Consider the following 20,903-nt stretch of genomic DNA (forward strand, 5'->3'; position numbering starts at 1 on the left):
TTCGCCGCCGCCCCCGCTTGGCTGCTCCCCACCACGGGGGGGGGGGGGGGGGGGGCCATGAACGCGTTACCGGCGAAACCCGCACGGGAGGGGGGGGGAGCTTTTATCTCTCGGCCTTGACGCGGATCCGCAGCACGACGTAGGCCAGCAGGCGCAGGCACAGGAAGAACACGGCGAGGATGATGAAGTCGAGGTACAGCTTGCCGTCCTGCACCGCGAGCTGCTCCAGCACGGCCGTCGGTTGCTGGAATGGGCACAGGGCGGCCGTGGAGTTGCAGTTCAGCTCGGCGCGATCCAGCCCGTAGATGGAAATGAGGACGCCTTCGAAGCCGTACCTGTCGGCGCAGACGGAAATTAATAAAAGTTCAGAGAGCTGGCAAGGGTTGTGGGTCCGTCTCTGCGCGAAGGTAGAGGAGCCGCAGCCTACGAGTAATACTGGGCAGGAAGAAGGTTGAACAGAATAACAGGACGCGCGAGAGCGAACTTCAAAATGGAACGAACGACGACGGGAAAGATTCAGGAACAGACTGCTACGGTTTCGTCAAAAGAATGCCGCAAAACAAGGAATCCAGCAGGAGCATTGGCAATGCCCGTAGAGGGCAACAGAAGCAGAGGATGACACAAGAAAAAGATGGACTGGTGTGGCCTGGTGGTGGTGGTCCTAGAAGAGAGAGGGGAATGACCCAAAAACAAAAGCAGCAGCAGATGTGATGTGATGATCATCACCAGCAGAGGAGGACTGTTTGCTGCTGCTGCTGCCAAACGTTTGCGGACAACGTAAAGGGGGTTATAACTGGACAAGTAAGACACTTGTTTAACACGTAGGCTTTTGCGATAACTATTATTCATAATAAACGTTTTATGGGTTAGAACTCGTAAATATAAATGTGTCGTTAACCCACCACCACCCGACACAGCCAATAAGTAAGGTTTGTCACGTTAACAAAACGTACAAATTGGTTACTAATTCATTTTATTGGAGAGTAAAACCCACAACATTTACAATTTGAGTTAACGACGATTTTCACTGGCGATTTCCACCAGCTTCATCAGGCGATTTGCCAGAAATGCGAAGGAGTCATCCTGTTGCCAGGGGCCTTACAGCAGGACGCCCGCCACGCGTCGTCACGTGATGGCCAGCAGCCCCCCTACCTGACGTAGGAGATGTAGGAGATCCACTGCAGGTAGGTGGGGATGGTGTCGAAGCTGACAAAGAAGCCGGAGAAGAGCAGCACGGGGATGGCGGTGACCGGACCGGCGTACGTCGCCACCTGGGTTCATCCACGCACGGCACGTCGTAACGTAATCACTAGCATGCACGGCACAGCGTAACGTAATCACTTGCACGCACGGCGCATCGTAACGTAATCACTAGCACACACGGCGCGTCGTAACGTAATCACTAGCACACACGGCGCGTCGTAACGTAATCACTAGCACACACGGCGCGTCGTAACGTAATCACTAGCACGCACGGCGCGTCGTAACGTAATCATTAGCACACACGGCGCGTCGTAACGTAATCACTAGCACACACGGCGCGTCGTAACGTAATCACTAGCACACACGGCGCGTCGTAACGTAATCACTAGCACGCACGGCGCGTCGTAACGTAATCATTAGCACACACGGCGCGTCGTAACGTAATCACTAGCACGCGCGTGCGTGCGTGACGTCTCACCACAGTGACGTCACCCCTCACAACAATAATCATAACAAGTCAGTCGGTGATAATCCACTGCTGGGCGAGCACCTCCTTACACCGTGCGCGTGAGTGGAGATTAGTTTACCACACTTTCAGCACGATGGTCAGCGCGGGTTGGTGAAGGTGGCTGGCACAGATTTGGGAACGTACAAATACAATGCGACAATGTATTTTTCCGTACTACCCTCTGCTGCCCACCATGTAGCCCCCTGGCCTAAAGCGAGCGTGTTGTACATGGGGTGGTCACGTGTTTCAAGTAGTTCCCCCGCACCTCCGATTAGCACGGTTGGCTAAGTACGGTGCGAAAGAAGTTCATACATACATACAGACATTTTTCTTTCCAAAACCGACATTCTCCATCAAACACACTACGATACCCTTCTTTAACGACCTTTACCTAATAAAAAAAAAGCAGAGCTACTATACACAATAGTCAATCTCAAAGTAAATTGACAAAAAAAAGTGACAGCATCTGCCATGCCAGTGAGTTACAGTCACTACAGTTATTTTGCTGTGCCTTTTTACACCTGATGAAGGAAGCTTGTGTTGCCTCCGAAACGTTGCGATGTATTATTTATTATTTATGTATTTATACCTACGTGACTTTACCGAAAAAACCTAAGAGTATGAATCCTTGCAGTCACGAAAGCTTCAAATCTAGAACCAGGTAATACCGTCGAGCAATTTGTTAAGCCAATGGCTCGAAGGAAGCCCTCCCTCTCCGCCCCCCCCCCCCCCAATACAGCGGTGGGGACTGCGCGGGGCAGCGCGAACCTGTAGGGAGGTGGAGGCGGCGCCGATGAGAAGGCCCAGCGACTGCGCCACCAGCGACGTCATGACGGAGATGGCCGTGAAGAGGACGAAGCGCAGCAGCTCAGGGCGGCTGCGACGTCATCCAGTAGACGATGGCGCAATACGCCATGGGGAAGGCCACCTGCGCGCGGGGCGACGTTCATCCCAAACCATCGCGGGCGTGAATCACCCACGACGACGACCACGGCGGCGGCGGCGGTTCTATCGTTCACGACAATTATGAAGTGACGCTTTTTTTGTTTATCACGTTTGCTAAGCCACAGGTAACAAGGCACGGTGAACTTCTTTCGGCCGCCCCCCCCACCCCGCCGTACGTAGCCAACCGCGTTCATCGGAGGTGCCCAAAACGCTGAGCGATCGGCAATAAAACAAACCGACGGTGTGATGAGTAAGAGTTTATACGCTTCCCGAATTGAGAAAAGCAACGATTGGGAGGGATTTCCCAAGGAGGAGGAGGAAAAAAGAGAAGCGGTATTGTGACCTTTACGATGATGGTCATGAAGACCGGTGTGGAGTAGTTCATAGCGCTGTGAACTAAACAACACGACTTGAGTTTGATCCCTGGTCACGGTTAACGTCAATTGGCGAGCGATATTCAAATCGGTCCTGGATCCCGCTCCCATCCCCGCCTCCCTCACCAAAGTGCTCTGACCAGCATGGTGAAGTATGGTCACACATTAATTCTAGATTTGAAGCTTTCGTGACTGCAAGGATTCATACTCTTTGCTTTTTTCGGTAAAGTCACGGAGGTGATATAATTTAGTTCTTTTCATTTATTTTATTTTTTACCCACGTGACTTTACCGAAAAAAAAAAGAGTATGGTCACACAACCACTTGGACCAACACGGCGTTGCCGAGTCCTTCGTAAACAAACATTTACGATGATAATAACAATGTTGATTTTTTCGATTTAAAGCTTTCGTGACTGCAGGGATTCATCTTCTTGGTTCTTTCGGTAAAGTCACGTGGAATGGAAATAGACAGAGACAAAACGCTTCTCCACCTGAGGACGGCTGCTTGCGTTGTGGCCGAAACGTCGTGAGAATTATTTTATTATGTTTTATTTGTATTATTTTATTATTTCCATTCTACGTGACTTTACCGAAAGAACCAAGAAGAACAATTATGATGCCAACAAGAGTGAAACTGCTGACCATGATGATGCTGACGAGCATGATGGTAATTGTGACGATAACTGACGATGACTACGGTTAAGGCATCGCAGGGCGTTGCCTTGGCCTCTGAGCGGGAAAGCCGCCGGTCATCCCAGCGGCGAGCGGCTACCTGGAAGGGAATGTCGGCCATCGTCTTGGCAAGGTAGTAGGCCTTGAGGCTGTACCAGTAGTTGAGGTGCTCCCTCATGAACACTCCCATCTCCTCAGGGACTGTGGGCACACAAAATACACACCCGCAATGACTAACGTTATATATAAAATACAACAAAATTCTAACTAAACTTTTTTTTTACCATGTAAGGCCCACTTGAGCTATGTAGTTATTTTTTTCCAGAAGCGACCTGACTATCACTAATGCGAGCTCATCGTGTGGAAATCTCTAGCAGCCAAATACTCTAAACCAGAAGACCTGGAGAAAAATCCACGCAATCATGGGGAGAAAATGCAAACGCCAAATATACAGGCGTCAGGGTTGGGATCGAACCCACGGCTTTTAGTTTCCCAGGCAAGGTAGTTAACATAACTATTTTTTTTAATTTTACCAGGTAAGGCACACAGAGCTGTACAGCTATTTTTCAGAAGCGACCTTGCTGTCACAAACGATAGCGTAACGAAGTTGCTCACAACGTGAACATTTATAGCGGCCAAATACTGTTAAACGCGTGATGTTCATTCTAAATGTGGAGGGTAAAACCGGAGGACCCGGAGAAAAATCCACATGACCACGGGGAAAAGAGACACGCAAAACTCCAAATGTACAACAGGCGTCAGGGGTCGGGATCGAACCCACGACTTCCTGCATACCAGGCGAGGGGGTTAACATCTCCTAGCCACCGTGATGATAATGAGAGAAAGAGAGAGACACGCAAAACTCCAAATGTACAACAGGCGTCAGGGGTCGGGATCCAACCCACGACTTCCTGCATACCAGGCGAGGGGGTTAACATCTCGACACCGAGTCGCCAGCCAGAGGAGAACTCACAGGTGAGCACGGTGGGCATGAGGGCGGCGAACATGAGGAAGAGCATGGAGAAGAAGAGGAAGCCGGAGTTGTTGAAGACCTTGGTGGCCTCGTTGCCGATGTGCAGGTACAGCAGGCCAATGAGGAGGCCGATGGCGATGTGGGAGCCCAGGCGCATGTGGGTGAGCACCTGAAACGACGACGACAAACGGGCTCGGGGCTTGCGCACGATCGCAAAGGTGACGACAAAGACAAAGATCCCACCCCCGATAGCCTCATAGACTGCTGGGGGCAAGTGCCGCCAGCGAGTAGCGGCTATGAAGGCCGTCACGCCACACGAGGGGATGGGTGGCCAGCAGCCACGCCTGCGTCTCCCTCGTGGCGACGTTCACACGGAGGGGACGACCGCCATGCAGCCTCACGGCCAGGCCTCTCCAAGCCGGACTCGTGGAGGGGAGCGGTGGGACAGCCTTGGCGGTTAGAGGGCACGTCCATCATATGCAAACGAATTCATCATTGTAATTACATCATTAATTGTTACATTACATTTACACGCAGTACCAAACACGTTTAATTAACACTTGATAACGATAACTCAGTTTTTGAAATTGAAAATATTAATTTCACACTACAATATTTCCCCCGAGGAGCAAACTTAACAGGGCCATCCTGAAAAAGGGTCTGAATAATTGGCGAGGCTTTCCTGGGTAAACAATAATATTGAATTGTATTCACAATGTTATACAAGGCAACAACATGAAAATGTAGTATTAATGTACAGTTTAACCTTCTTTTGCATTGTACGTAGTCAACTGCGATAATCGGAGGTGAAAATATAAGGTATTGGTCTCTGTGACTCACCATGTCCCTCATGATGGAGAGGATGCTGCGCTTGAATAGGATTGAGAATTGCGTGAATCCACCCGTTGAGAAGCTGTGGCAGTTTTCACTGACAGCACTTCGCTCCTGGACGACACACAGGGGAACACAGCTCTTACACAGCTCACAGCACCTACACACCGCACAGCACCTACACACCGACCACTCACACAGCGCCAGTGCACACACCGCACAACACCCACACACCGACCACTCACACAGCGCCAGTGCACACACCGCACAACACCCACACACCGACCACTCACACAGCGCCAGTGCACACACCGCACAACACCTACACACCGACCACTCACACAGCGCCAGTGCACACACCGCACAGCACCTACACACCGACCACTCACACAGCGCCAGTGCACACACCGCACAGCCCCTACACACCGACCACTTACACAGCGCCAGTGCACACACCGCACAGCCCCTACACACCGACCACTCACACAACGCCAGTGCACACACCGCACAACACCTACACACCGACCACTCACACAGCGCCAGTGCACACACCGCACAGCCCCTACACACCGACCACTCACACAGCGCCAGTGCACACACCGCACAGCCCCTACACACCGACCACTCACACAGCGCCAGTGCACACACCGCACAGCCCCTACACACCGACCACTTACACAGCGCCAGTGCACACACCGCACAGCCCCTACACACCGACCACTCACACAGCGCCAGTGCACACACCGCACAGCCCCTACACACCGACCACTTACACAGCGCCAGTGCACACACCGCACAGCCCCTACACACCGACCACTCACACAGCGCCAGTGCACACACCGCACAGCACCTACACACCGACCACTTACACAGCGCCAGTGCACACACCGCACAACACCTACACACCGACCACTCACACAGCGCCAGTGCACACACCGCACACCACCTACACACCGACCACTCACACAGCGCCAGTGCACACACCGCACAGCTCCTACACACCGACCACTCACACAGCGCCAGTGCACACACCGCACAACACCTACACACCGACCACTTACACAGCGCCAGTGCACACACCGCACACCACCCACACACCGACCACTCACACAGCGCCAGTGCACACACCGCACAGCCCCTACACACCGACCACTCACACAGCGCCAGTGCACACACCGCACAGCCCCTACACACCGACCACTCACACAGCGCCAGTGCACACACCGCACAGCTCCTACACACCGACCACTCACACAGCGCCAGTGCACACACCGCACAGCTCCTACACACCGACCACTCACACAGCGCCAGTGCACACACCGCGCAGCACCTACACACCGACCACTCACACAGCGCCAGTGCACACACCGCACAGCCCCTACACACCGACCACTCACACAGCGCCAGTGCACACACCGCACAGCCCCTACACACTGACCACTCACACAGCGCCAGTGCACACACCGCACAGCCCCTACACACCGACCACTCACACAGCGCCAGTGCACACACCGCACACCACCTACACACCGGCCACTCACACAGCGCCAGTGCACACACCGCACAGCCCCTACACACTGACCACTTACACAGCGCCAGTGCACATACCGCACACCACCTACACACCGACCACTCACACAGCGCCAGTGCACACACCGCACAGCCCCTACACACCGACCACTCACACAGCGCCAGTGCACACACCGCACACCACCTACACACCGACCACTCACACAGCGCCAGTGCACACACCGCACACCACCTACACACCGACCACTCACACAGCGCCAGTGCACACACCGCACAGCCCCTACACACCGACCACTCACACAGCGCCAGTGCACACACCGCACACCACCTACACACCGACCACTCACACAGCGCCAGTGCACACACCGCACACCACCTACACACCGACCACTCACACAGCGCCAGTGCACACACCGCACAGCCCCTACACACCGACCACTCACACAGCGCCAGTGCACACACCGCACACCACCTACACACCGACCACTCACACAGCGCCAGTGCACACACCGCACAACACCTACACACCGACCACTCACACAGCGCCAGTGCACACACCGCACACCACCTACACACCGACCACTCACACAGCGCCAGTGCACACACCGCACAACACCTACACACCGACCACTCACACAGCGCCAGTGCACACACCGCACAGCTCCTACACACCGACCACTCACACAGCGCCAGTGCACACACCGCACAGCTCCTACACACCGACCACTCACACAGCGCCAGTGCACACACCGCACAACACCTACACACCGACCACTCACACAGCGCCAGTGCACACACCGCACACCACCTACACACCGACCACTCACACAGCGCCAGTGCACACACCGCACACCACCTACACACCGACCAATCACAAGCTGCACTTATACACGGGCCATTCTATGGAGTTTTAACAAAATCAAAACCGATGCGTTTTGCCCTGTAATTGAAACACTTAAATGTTCAATTATTAAACTATTAATAATGTTCCATTATTTATAGTTTTGCAGTGAAGGTTGTGATGAATCTCAATCCCAAAAAAATCTCGTGGATAATTTTATTGATTGAAAGTAATTGGCTGCGAGAAATTTCTCGTGATAATCTACTCTGTTGAGCTATTGTTTTTGGACCAGGTCGCTTCTGAAAAAGAGATATTAAGCTCGGGTTGGCCTTACCTGGTAAAAATAAAAAATAGTTTTATTTACAAGGTAAATTAATATTCACGAAACTCAGCTTTCCCCTAGCAAACGTGGCATTGCCTCAAGTGTCTCAATGCACATATATTCCATCTCCTGGTTCAATGCAGGATACAAACAAACAAATAAACGTCCCGTTGAACTTCGCATTGGTTTCCTTAGGCAGAGATAACCGAGGTCCCTGTCTCCCAGCACTCAGCAGAGGGAGCTGTTAGGCAGGGCCAGCGGGGGTTTAACGGGTCTTTAGGCCGAGTGAATCATTGCCACTCATTCATTTACAGGCGCAGTGCTCAATGAGTGCACACTTGTATTGATTGAGCAACGGGGGGGGGGGGGGGGGGAGTCTTTCGTCAGCTCTGACAATTGACGGCGTAAATATACCAACAGCGAAGAAAATCGCAGTGCCCTTTGCATATACCTCGCATTATAACCACGTGAAATGTTTGCCCAACGACCCGTTACAAGAGCTACGGCGGAGAGCAAATGTTAAAGGGTTTACACTTGGCAACAGAGTGCATCCATTATTACCCGCGTCTCTCACCGCGTTAAGACTTCGTGCATACTCACACTCCTCCGCGTTTCCGTTTACCTTTGCGGCACGGCGGTGCTAGTGTGCAAAAAAAATTCCGCGCCGGAAATCACAGCGCAAACGCAGGTCTCACGCAAGCAAAATGCCGGCAAGCGACGCACGCGCGCCATCCTCCGCACACGTGCTGAAGAAACCCACAATAAAGGTGCTTTCCAAATTGCGCTGGGGTGGGCGCGCGTACCTCGGAGAAATCAATGTCACACTTAACGGTGGGTCCACTCGGCCCATCAGCTCTCTGTGTGGGGTCAGTAAATGAAGCACCACCGTGGTGAGCAGTGACTTTGTGGAAGGTCCGGCAACGGTTGCCCTGATAATCAACTGCTCCCTGCCATATTACTGTGTAATTGTATTACCTCTGGATCAGGACTGCCAATAGCGATTCCAAAAAGTCCAAATGTCTCCTCCCCCGCCCCCCGACAACACCAGCCAGCACGGTAACCTGGGCAAGCGGTGAGCATTCGGGTTGCTTGAAGCAAGTGGTGGAAATTCCAAATTCCTATTTCTGGGGAATTGGACTGCTGTTCCAATGCCACGAAGTGACCTGAGCCACGCCCCGAATGCTCGTTGCGGAGGATACAAAACGTCCGACTGAATTAACACTCTTCTTGGTTCTTTCTGTAAAGTCACGTAGAAGGGAAATAATAAAGTAATAAAAATAAAACATAATAAAATACAATTCTCACGACGTTTCGGCCACAACGCAAGCAGCCGTCCTCAGCTGAAGAACAGGTCTGTCGGAAAGACAGCATCTGAATGAACACCACCAAGCTTGGCAGCGTATATTTAAGCTGGGTTGGAGGGGGGAAGAGTGCCTTGCCAAAGGACTTTTAACACTGGCCACGACACAGGGTAGCTCCATCCCCCCCCCCAACCCCCTCCACTCCTTCCCAGCTCCGCTGAGCTGGCCGGCGAGGGCCCTGACGTGCGCGGCCACTCACGGTGAGCGCGCCGTTCCTGTGCGCGTCCGATGGCACGACCTCCAGGGCCCCGTCCCCGTCCAGGGACTTCTTGGGCTCCATGCTGCAGCGGCCCTCAGTCACGGCCGACACGAGGATGGGGTTGAGGTCGCCGTACTCCCCCGAGGCGACCTCGATCACTGCACACGTGGGCGGTCGCGGGCAAACGGGCGGCGTCAGTGGCCGGCGTTACGATTAAAATGAAAACTATAATCTAAACTATTGCTTAGTTTATCAGTTAAGGCCCACCGAGCTATACAGATTTTTTTCGCAAGTGACCTAGCAATGAATGATAGCTCAACAGAGTGGCTCATCGTGTGGAAATGTATAGCAGCAAACACTCTAAATGCACGTTCCTAAATGTGGAGGGAAAAACCGGAGGACTTGGAGAAAAATCCACGCAATCACGGGGAGAACACACAAACTCCAAATAGACAGGCGTCGGGGTCGGGATCGAACCCACGACCTCCTATATACCAGGCGAGGTAGTTAACATCTCGCCACTGCGGCAGTATCAATGACCTGAGGATGCTCAACGCAGTCTCGAGCGAACCACTGCATCTACAGCGCTGAATTTAGTTACCGCAAATTGTTACTCAATTTACCGGCGAGCTGAATCGATAATAATAATTGGCCGCGTTAAATGCTCATACAGTGCAACTGTAGGGTGACGCAGCACAAAATTGGCCACGTCATCATACGGCCTAAACCCAAAAATAAATTAGAAATGAGTGTTAACCTTAGTCAGCTGTTTTTCACTTGAGCTATAGTCGGAGACTAGTCGACGACCTGTAGAACGTTAGTGAAGTCTGGCACATATACCATCCATTCTACTTCACACATGTTCCAAGCCGCAACGATCCCTCCTTCCTCACGCTCCCTTTACAAGAAGCACCATCAAACAATGCCAAATACATGAGTGGTGCATTGCAAGCCAGCAAAGGCCATGGCACATTTCTCCATGGCGATGATCGATGTCACAGCATCATTGACGTCAGTTTCACGGCACATGGTGTGCTTTAGTGACACTTGCGTAACAATCGCAATGCCATGCACATATTTAAGAATGCCTTAATGAGCCTCAAGCGGTGTTAATTTAGCCATAATTTACATTTGAGTCAATAGACTCAGTCTACAATCATCCATGGATTTTTTTGTCTGCGAAATCCAATTAGTTATGTCAGTTTAGTGGACTAAAGCAGTGAAATATATGGACCACTCTTGTTAGTCAAGTAACGTTGATGTGAGGCGACGCAGCATGAATAATCTCCCTTTTTTTCGACTTAAAGCTTTCATGACTGCTGGGATTCATCTTCTTGGTTCTTTCGGTAAAGTCACTTAGAAGGAAAATAATAAAATAATTTTAAAAAGATAATTAAATAATTCTCACGACGTTTCGGCCACAATGCAAGCAGCCGTCTTCAGGTGGAGTACAGGTCTGTCGAGAAGGCAGAGTCTGTGGCCGAAACGTCGTGAGAATTATTTTATTATGTTTTATTTTTATTATTTTCCTTCTACGTGACTTTACCGAAAGAACCAAGAAGATGAATCTCCCTCTTACCGAGGAAATCCTCAAGAGTTTCAAGAATCCACTGCTGCGGTGCCATCTCATTGGGAAACTCTCAGGCCAGTCTGAAAACAAACGGCATTCCCGGTCTCCCATCCAAGTACGAACGAGTGTGTCCCCAGTGTGGCTTTCTCCTCTCAACCACTTCTACTGTCAGCACCGTCCAAGCTTTTTTGAATTCAACTCCCGAAGATTTCCCGCAGCAGCGCGTGGCAAAATCTCGAAGAGAAATTTAAAAAAAAAAGCCCAAAACGCACGGCCCGAAATCCACGCCTGGGATTACAACCGAGCGGGCAAACCTCCCGTGTCGAATCAACCCGCACGCTCGGTCACATGGAGCGCGACGGCGTGTGCGTGCGTGCGTGCGTGTGTGCGTGCGTGCGTGTGTGTGCGTGTGTGCGTGTGTGCGTGCGTGTGCGTGCGTGTGTATGTGTGTGCGTGTGTGTATGTATGTGCGTATGTGTGTGTGTGTGTGCGTGCGTGTGTGTATGTGTGTGTGTGTGTATGTGCGTGTGTGTGCGTGTATGTGTGTGTGCATGCGTGTGTGTGCGTGCGTGTGTGCGTGCGTGTGTGTATGTGTGTGTGTGTATGTGCGTGTGTGTATGTGCGTGTGTGTGCGTGCGTGTGTGCGTGTGTGCGTGCGTGTGTATGTGTGTGTATGTGTACGTGTGTACGTGTGTGCGTGCGTGTGTGCGTGTATGCGTGCGTGCGTGTGTGCGTGCGTGCATGTGTATGTGTGTGTATGTGTGTGTATGTGCGTGCGTGTGTGTGCGTGCGTGTATATGTGTGTGTGCGTGCGTGGGGCTTACGAACCGAAGTCGGCGGGGTTGTGGTAGGTGGGGCAGTGGAGGCCAAGTCCTCGCAGGTACGGGACGAGCTCCGTCACCGTGCCCTTGTAGATGCACTGGCCCTGGCTCAGGATGTACAGCTGCAGCAGAGAACACGGCGTCGCTTTAAACCACGCATCACCATTCGGGGGGGTTTTGCAGGGGGGCAGTACGGAACGAAATGGCTGTGGCCAGGTGCGTAACATTCCCGAAGTAATAAAATCCTCCAATTTAAAAAATCGGCCAAGAGCGTCGTATGCAACCGACAACTGGAGTTCTATTTCTCTTCTACTTTGATTAAAAAAAAACTTTCCGCAAAACAAATTACAATGTAGTACAATGTGTGTGTGTGTACGTGTGCGCTGAAGCATTGCGTGCATTTAAACCGACGGCCCTTTGCCAATCGACAACGGGGATGAGGGCCTCCCCGTATGTTTTTTGAGTAGCGGGGGTTATTTTACCAAATTTCGCCCCGCTGGTCAGAGCCGGTTGGTGAGAGGCGGGACACACAAATGTGTGCGCACACAAGTACGGTACAGCAATCGATCTGGCTGCACTGCCCTCTACTGTCCACAACTTAACCCCGAAGCCTATAGCACCTGCGACGGTCGGTCAACCATCCCAAGCCCCATCTGGACATAGATTGGCTTAGCTTGAGACTTTATGAGATTGGGTGCATTATGGGTGATGTGGTAATATGCATGAAGCATTATAATTCTGCATTAAATGAAATACACATTTCCTCTGCATAATGTGTGCAGCATTTCAGTGCACCATGCTTAGACAACGTTTAATAATTATTGACCTTGCCATTGTACTGTGTAATTTAAACATTTTACAACAATACAATGATATTTATTTAAACAATCTACAAGTTGGCCTTGTACATTACCGTACGTACGCACACGTAAACATACCAATGTTAGCCAAGTTACATTTTAGGGAAAACTGTTGCTTGTGCGCACCTATTAATGGTGTTTTACCCAGGAAGGCCTCACTGAGTCTTACGACTCTTTTTCAGGAGGGTCCTGCCAAGTTATCGCAGTAGGCGGGAGATGCTGCTGCCACAATTGAGTAATTGGAAGATCGTTTTTCGGCATTGGGATATTCTGGACAATACCAGTTACGTTGTGTGTATTTTTTTTAGCTATGAGAGGAAACAGCAGAACCTGGAGATAACCCATGCAAAACAGCAGCTTTTGGCGAACCATCGCACGCTTTCAAGTGCGCTTCTGCGGCCGTCTGGAACGCTCTCCCTTCCGACATTACGAAGCCACTGGAGCTAAGCACGTTTAAATAATCTAGATTGAAAACTCATTTCTTTAGAACTGATTTTTGTCTCGAGTTTGTTGTCCTTCCCCCCCACCTCCGATGAGCGCAGGTTGGCTACATACAGTGCGAAAGAAGTTTAACATACATACAGGGGGAGAACATACAAACTCCACACAGAAAGGTTCCGAGTTGGAAATCAAAACCAGGTCTATTTGTCTGTTGTTACCACAACGCCACCGCACTGCCCAACAAAGAGTACTTGAATAATCCCATCGTATAAACGGCAACGGAGTTCACCATAGATCCATAAAACCCATAGATGCCCTCTGTTGGAATCCGGTGTGAGGGTGGGTGTAGGTGGAGGGGCACATGACGCGTCAGGATGTAATGCACACACTCGCACACAAGCCCCCCAATATCCCCCCGGCGACAACATGCTCCCATCCACCGCCCTCCCCCCCCCCAACGATCGTTATTAATTTAGAATGACGCAATGTACTTTGGCCGCAACGCTGAACGCAGATGACGCATGTATAATTTAGTTGCTTTGCGGTGATATCTCTTCGCGGAGTGCATACATCCGCTGGCAGACGAAGCCCGTTATTAATGGGGATGGGGGGAGGTGCGGGGGGGGACAAATTGGATCTTTGGAAAATATTACCAGACTGCCGCCACCACACAGATTGCAAAATGTCACCGGGGCTATTCCTGTACCTCCGATGTGGAGAGCGGGACAGAGCGGCGCAGCGCTGTTCCAGCGAACCCGGCGACCCGAGTTCCCAATCCGGGCCGCGGCTTACATCAGTGGCGAGTGAGCTGTTGAAACTTCACCGACCCGTGCTGACCCAGCGGGGTCAAGTGTGGCCAATCAACCCCCTCCCCCCCCCATCACGAGCGAAAGAAGTTGGGGAGAGGCCTTCGTCCAGAAGCGGATTGACGAAGGGCAAAGTATTAGCAAATGCAAATGTGAGCTGTTGGAATTATTTTCAGGAAAACATATTTCGCGATTAGAATGAAATCTCATTTTAGACGGTGCTGCATGTATCTTATCGTAGGTGGGAATTTTTTTAATTTAATTGAGCGCCCCGCACACAGAGCAGGGAATTTAATTAGATTTGACATTTCTAACAAAACCCTCTCGCTCGAAAAGGAAATGCTGCCAACGCAACGCGCGGCGCCTCAAGTGCAGCCGCCCTCTCGTGTGTTATTATAAAGTCTCTTGCACAAGGACGAGAGGCGACTGCGCTGCGGCGGGCTCTCGCTTGACCGGGAACACTGCGGGATATCGCGTGAAGTGGCATTCGCCGGCGTGTATTTTGGCGAACGCAAATATTATTGTTTTCACGCCTTGCGACAGAAGGTGACCATAGGTGGAGGTGGGAGGGGTGATGTGGGTGGGGGGAGGGAGGGGGGAGGGGGGAGGGGGGGGAGGGTGGGGTGGGTGGGGGGGAGGGTGGGGTGGGTGGGGAGGATGGGGTTGGTGGGGGAGGGGGATGGGGTTGGTGGGTGGGTGGGGGGGTGGAGGGGTGGAGGGGTGGAGGGGGGTGGAAGGGTGGGTGGGTGGGTGGAGGGGTAGAGGGGTGGGTGGGTGGGTGGGGTGGGTGGGTGGGTGAGTGGGTGGAGGGGAGGGGAGGGGTGGGTGGGTGGGTGGGTGAAGGGGGGGTGGGTGGGTGGGTGAAGGGGAGGGGTGGGTGGGTGGGTGGAGGGGAGGGGTGGGTGGGTGGAGGGGAGGGGTGGGTGGTTGGGGGGGGAGGGAGGGGGGTGGGTGGGGGGGGGGGGGGGGAGGGAGGGGGTGGGGGGGGGGGAGGGGGGTGTGGGTGGGTGGGGGGGGGAGGGGGTGAGGGGTGGGGGGGGAGGGAGGGGTGGGTGGGGGGGTGGGGAGAGGGGTTGGGGGTGGGTGGGGGGGTGGGGAGAGGGGTTGGTGGGTGGGTGGGTGGGGGGAGGGGTGGGGGGGGGGGGAGAGGGGTGGGGGGGGGTGGGGGGTGGGGAGAGGGGTGGGTGGGTGGGTGGGTGGGGGGGAGAGGGGTAGGTGGGGGAGGGGTGGGTGGGTGGGGGAGGGGTGGGTGGGGGGGGAGAGGGGTGGGTGGGTGGGGAGAGGGGTGGGTGGGTGGGGAGAGGGGGGGTGGGGGTGGGTGGGAGAGGGGTGGGGTGGGTGGGTGGGTGGGGGAGAGGGGTGGGTGGGTGGGGAGAGGGGTGGGTGGGTGGGTGGGTGGGGAGAGGGGTGGGTGGGGAGAGGGGTGGGTGGGTGGGTGGGGAGAGGGGTGGGTGGGTGGGTGGGTGGGGAGAGGGGTGGGTGGGTGGGTGGGGGCGCTAATTAATTGGTGCCACTGAGGACAGGAAGTCGCGCTCCATCTCGCATCCCCGTATCGTGGCTATGAACCCAGCAACTCTGGTTCGATTTCCAGCCACGGCTAACATCAGTGGCGAGTGATCTTGCAAGGCCCCTGCTGCTCCACAAACCCACTAACATCATCTAACCCCTTTCAAACAACATAAATGCCAGGCAACTGCAAGCACTGTGGCTCTTCATGTGTGGCAAGTGTTACATTTTTATGTTTGATTTCTTTATTTAAAAATTCGAATTTGTGTTTGTCGCGTAAAAAAAAAAGTTCTAGAGTGAACATTTTGGGGCTGAAACGTAGCTCAGCTTTTGACATGGGGATGAGTGAATGGGAAAAGGATGATCGTCTTTAACGAGTTTTAGCTTGACGAGCAATTCTTTTTGCGAAACGGTGTCTCGCTCGTTAAGCGAGGCGGACGCGCCTGTCATGTCGTTCATTGAACCGGGATAAAAACCACACCGAGCCTCAAGACATTCTCAGGAAGGACCCGCTAACAGTGAGTTTTGACAAATTCTATCTCGTGAGACTTTGGCTTTTGTGGGAGGAAAACAAATAAGTTGGGGTCTGCTTGGAAGAAAGAGTCCAACATTTTCCATGCAAGGCCTCTACTGCCTCTGCCGCGTCAATGTCCATCTGCCAGCAGGGGCATGGGCAAGCAATTTCAGGGCTGTACCTTTGCCTTCAAATTTTGGCTCAAACACTGGTCACCACAAACGCGCATGTCAAGCTGGTCGGGTCCCACCTGTGTGGTTCGGCCAGCCTGTGACCCACCAATTATCTCAGGCTCTACACCATCTGCACTGACCTAGCGACCACTCCTGGAGTAAGGCCTGACCCTGCCTTGTCAGTCATCGAGGTTATTGGACCATACTTCACCATCCGTACTTTCAAAGTATTGGTTCAGATATCGTTCACCACCTATGTGAGCCTTGGCTAGGAACAGAACTGGGATTGTTGCCAGGTATAACCACCGTGCTACTGCTCCACCCCAAGATGAAAGCATACCTTGGTCAAAATGAAAAAGATAATTAAGGAATGTGTTTTTTGTTGTTCTTGGGCATGGGTTTTGTGTAAATACCAATGTCTGATCTTGTAGCAGCTTAACTTGATGGGATTCGCTCTTATCAGATCCACATTGGCCTTTGAATTTTCCCAGTTCTGATCTAAATCAAGTTGAACATTCTTTACAACTCCTCTATCAATCACAAACACCACCTTACATACAGAAAGACTTAATCTATTCGACTCAGCATCATCAACATCATCATCAGCAATGGTCAATCCACTTCTAGATGAAATCCTCCAAGAGCCACTGCCACATCTCACAACGCTGCGATGGCAGAATCCATCCAGCGGTTGCACACAACCCGATTCTCATCGCTTCATCTCCCCTGCAAACATCCTGCAAGGAATCTTTTCCATTCCTTGGCTGCCACTCCACTATTATTCTTAACCATTGCCCATCATCCCGTCTCGTCGTGCTCAAGCCCACTTACGTTTAGTAACAGTTTGAATGATGCCATTAACATGCATGCATTCTCCAAATACACACGACCCTCGTTGTTTCTTAATAAAATTTCAAGCGTGCGTCTCTCCACGCTTCTTTGCGCAATTTTCTGATTTTGTTCCATACCTTTGGTTACTGCCCATGTTTCTGAACCACGCATCAAGTTAGCGGCAAGTTACTCTCACTCACTCGCAGTAGCAAAGAGGACACCATTCTGGTGAACATTTGAGGCCGTTTTTTTTGGTATGCGCACAGGAACATCTGCACAATCAATGGGGCAATGGCATCACCTCTTGAGCAAGTGGCGTGCGGATTGTTACAGAACATGATCGTGAGAGGTAGCAGTGAAATGGGGAGAACCTTCATCCAGCAGTGGATCGACCATGGCTCATGATGCTGAATACTGAAACTAACAAGAGTTTAATAATGCTTCGTTTTATTTTTACAAACGTGTCAATCCACTGCTGGATGAGGGCCTCCCCCACGCCTTGCCACGTTGGTCAGTGCGACTTGGTAAAGGCAGGAGAGCACAGACGGTGGGGCGTAGCGTCACGGTTCAACCTTGGGACTTCTGCTCAAGGCAAAGCATCCCCCGCCACTCCCAAGTGGCGGCGCTCACCTTGTCAAACATCTCGAAGAGCTTGGCGCTGGGCTGGTGGATCGTGCAGATGACCGTGCGTCCCCCCAGGGCCAGCGTCTTCATGAGGGACACCACCTGGAAGCACGATGAGCTGTCCAGGCCACTGCACACAAACGAAAAAAGGGGGCAAAGGGCACCTCAAATATAGGCAACCTCGCAACGAAGCGTTGGGGGAAGTTCCCAATAGCGGGGCGCTCTCGAAGGCCGCCGGCGTGGAGTGGGCCGGCAGCACGCCCAGACACGTGTCTCTCCCCAGTGCTGATGGTGTTTAAACACCGCACCAGGTCGTGTCGACCCAGCAAACAACCGGGGCCGAGTCCGTTACTCGTCGCCAGTGTCGGTCGAGAGCGGGTATCGAACGCACGCTCGCAGGCTTTGATGGGCACCGTGCTAACCGCTGCATCACCGCTCCCCACACGCGCACCCATAGGCAAACATCCCCCATTTAGCCTCATGGATTGGAGGAGTGAGGCCTGTTAACGAGCCTCCATTAATGGCCAGCACGGCACGCGGTGGGTGGTGTGGGCAACCCCACTCCCGTCCGCAGGCCTCCCCGTCTCCCAGGCTGCTGAAGTTGACAATGGACAAACCACTGCACCAACATCACACACATACGCACACGCGTATAAACAACACTCTCTATCACTCGGCATCTCACCTGGTAGTGTATCTCAACAATCGTCTCACCAGCGAGGGTATATCGACACTCGTCTCACGATAGTATATTAACACACGTCTCACGAGCTATAGTATATTGACAGTCGCGTCACCAGCTACAGCATACGAAGCAGGTAGCGTGTTTCGCGAGTGCATCATCGCGTGTTTGAAACCCCGGAAACCAATTGGATGAAGCAGGGTCAATTGAAGACCGCTGGCGAACACTGTGGAGTTCCGTGGACATTCCAAATGAAAGCCCCATCGATGACCCCACCATTGCTATGCACGGCGTTGATCTGCAAAAAAAACTTCGGTGCTCCATCAACCGTTTCAGAACGGCAACAGGTCGCTACGCACACCTCCTCCTCCACAAGCGGAGAATTGAAGACGACCCACGGTGTGACTGCGGCCAGCCGAACCAGACAATCGACCACATTGCGAACAACCGCATCCTACGCCCGCTCTCTCCGGCGGACTCGGCAGTATCGGTCGCGCTGCTCTTGAAGCTATCGCGTGGCTCAAAAGACTTGGACTTGGACGTGAGATTTGCACGTACCTGCCGTACGCTAGAGAGAGAGAGAGAGAGATCGCGTGTCTCGGACTCCCGTCACCGCGTGGCCCTCACCTCGTCGGCTCGTCGAAGAACATGACGGGGGGATTGTTGACGAGCTCCAGGCCGATGGCGAGGCGCTTGCGCTGCCCGCCGGAGAGCCGGCACGTGCGCGTGTCGCGGCACTCCAGCAGGCCCAGCGCCGTCAGGATCTCAAACACCTGCGGCGCAGACAGAGACCGTCATGGCGAGCAGCACCTGTGAAGGCCTCGCATCAGCGGCGCTTGGCTGGCCATCGAACAGTGACGGTCACCACCGCGTCGCGCGCTTTCAGATGCGCTTCTGAAGCCGTCTGGACTGCACTTCCTTCGGTTTTGAGGAAGGCACTGGAGCTACAAACTTTTAAATGTAGATTGAAAACTCGTTTCGTTAGAACTGCGTTTTGTTGTCCTCCCGCACCTCCGATTAGCACGGTTAACTATGTACGGTGCAAAAAAAGTTCAACATTTATACCTACAAGGTCGGTACGGCACACGAGGGAGTGGGTGGCCAATACCACGTGTGGCCGCCTTTGTCTCACCAGTGGCGATGTTTACACACCGCACCAGGTACTCATTGAGGCTGAGTCGACCTAGGGGAGGCCAAGGACCAGTTCAAATAATCGTCACTGGTGTTGGCCGTAAGCGGGAATCGAACTCGGGTCACCGGGTTCGTAGCGCAGCGCGCTAACCGCTACATTACCACTCCGCACAGACCGATGAGTGCAAGTGCTGTTAGCAAAGAGCTATTAAGGCTGGCACAGCCACACTAGGGGATGGGTGGCTGGCATCATGCCCAGTTGCTTTGATGATGTTTACGCACCACACCAGGTACTCATTTAAGGCCGAGTTCACCTAGGGGAGGCTCAGAAGCGGTTCAGATATTCACCGTCACTGATGTTGGTCGTGGGCGAGATGCAAACGCGGGTCGCCGGGTTCGTAGCGCGGCGCGCTAACTGCTCTGCCACTACTCCCCACTTTTACACATGCACATATAAAACACGTGTGGCTAACAGGGTAGCGCACACATACGATGACTATGTTCAAACCGAGAGAGGAATGAATGAGCGAACTATTGGAACGTGACCTTTGTTTTGGTCATGATTGCTATCCCGAACCCGGCTTCGCAGACTTCGAGAGCCCATTACGTTTTTTTCTCACATTTGCAAGAGTCTATCTCGGCTGCCCGCTGCGAGGGCAGAATCGTGTAAAAGGTGTTGCAAAAAGACTGGCCCATTGCATCGCTGGCAACCGTGCACAGGTGACATCAGTGCGCTGTAAAGGCCAATAGCCGTGCAGGATATTTTTCTTTGTGGATATTTCATCAAAAGCATGGGGCTGTGGGGGTGCCCAGCCCATGGGATCGTGGAATTGGCAACCCCATTAGGGTCTCTCCCCTTTCATCTCTCTCTCTCTCACACACAAAACAAGGACAGCTGTTGCACTACCGCTCCCAACTCTCTTTGTTTTGGTCAAAGAGAGTGGGGGGAGCACACACATGCACACGTGGACACACAGCGTTGGTGGATCACACAAATGCTGTGAAACTCCCTTCCTGCGGGCGTCGAAGTGCCATGCCCCCGCTTGCCAGGAAAATGCGGCAGACCAAATGTAGACTCCCTGACGGTTCCAACTCGATTTGACAGATGCCCCCTCGCACGCGTGTGGGGGTTTCATGTCGGGGTGTTGGGTTTTCCTCCCGCACGTCAACACTCCTGAATTGGC

At 52.9% G+C, this 20,903-nt stretch overlaps 1 protein-coding gene across 1 annotated transcript in view; it reads right to left on the reverse strand.

Moving 5' to 3' along the window:
- Positions 1-78: 78 nt before the first annotated feature.
- ABCG4 (ATP binding cassette subfamily G member 4) overlaps positions 79-20,903 on the reverse strand; it is a 78,642-nt gene continuing 57,817 nt past the window's right edge. The window contains 11 exon segments of the mRNA XM_061550798.1: positions 79-335; positions 1,153-1,271; positions 2,480-2,584; positions 2,586-2,639; positions 3,804-3,904; positions 4,677-4,845; positions 5,517-5,621; positions 9,761-9,918; positions 12,159-12,273; positions 17,913-18,036; positions 19,216-19,361. Coding sequence (XP_061406782.1) covers positions 104-335; positions 1,153-1,271; positions 2,480-2,584; positions 2,586-2,639; positions 3,804-3,904; positions 4,677-4,845; positions 5,517-5,621; positions 9,761-9,918; positions 12,159-12,273; positions 17,913-18,036; positions 19,216-19,361 — 1,428 coding nt within the window. The 3' untranslated portion in view covers positions 79-103.

Source organism: Lethenteron reissneri, chromosome 13 (assembly GCF_015708825.2).
Source record: "Lethenteron reissneri isolate LAM-NWPU_2019-01 chromosome 13, ASM1570882v1, whole genome shotgun sequence".
NCBI classification, from domain to species: Eukaryota; Metazoa; Chordata; class Hyperoartia; order Petromyzontiformes; family Petromyzontidae; genus Lethenteron; species Lethenteron reissneri.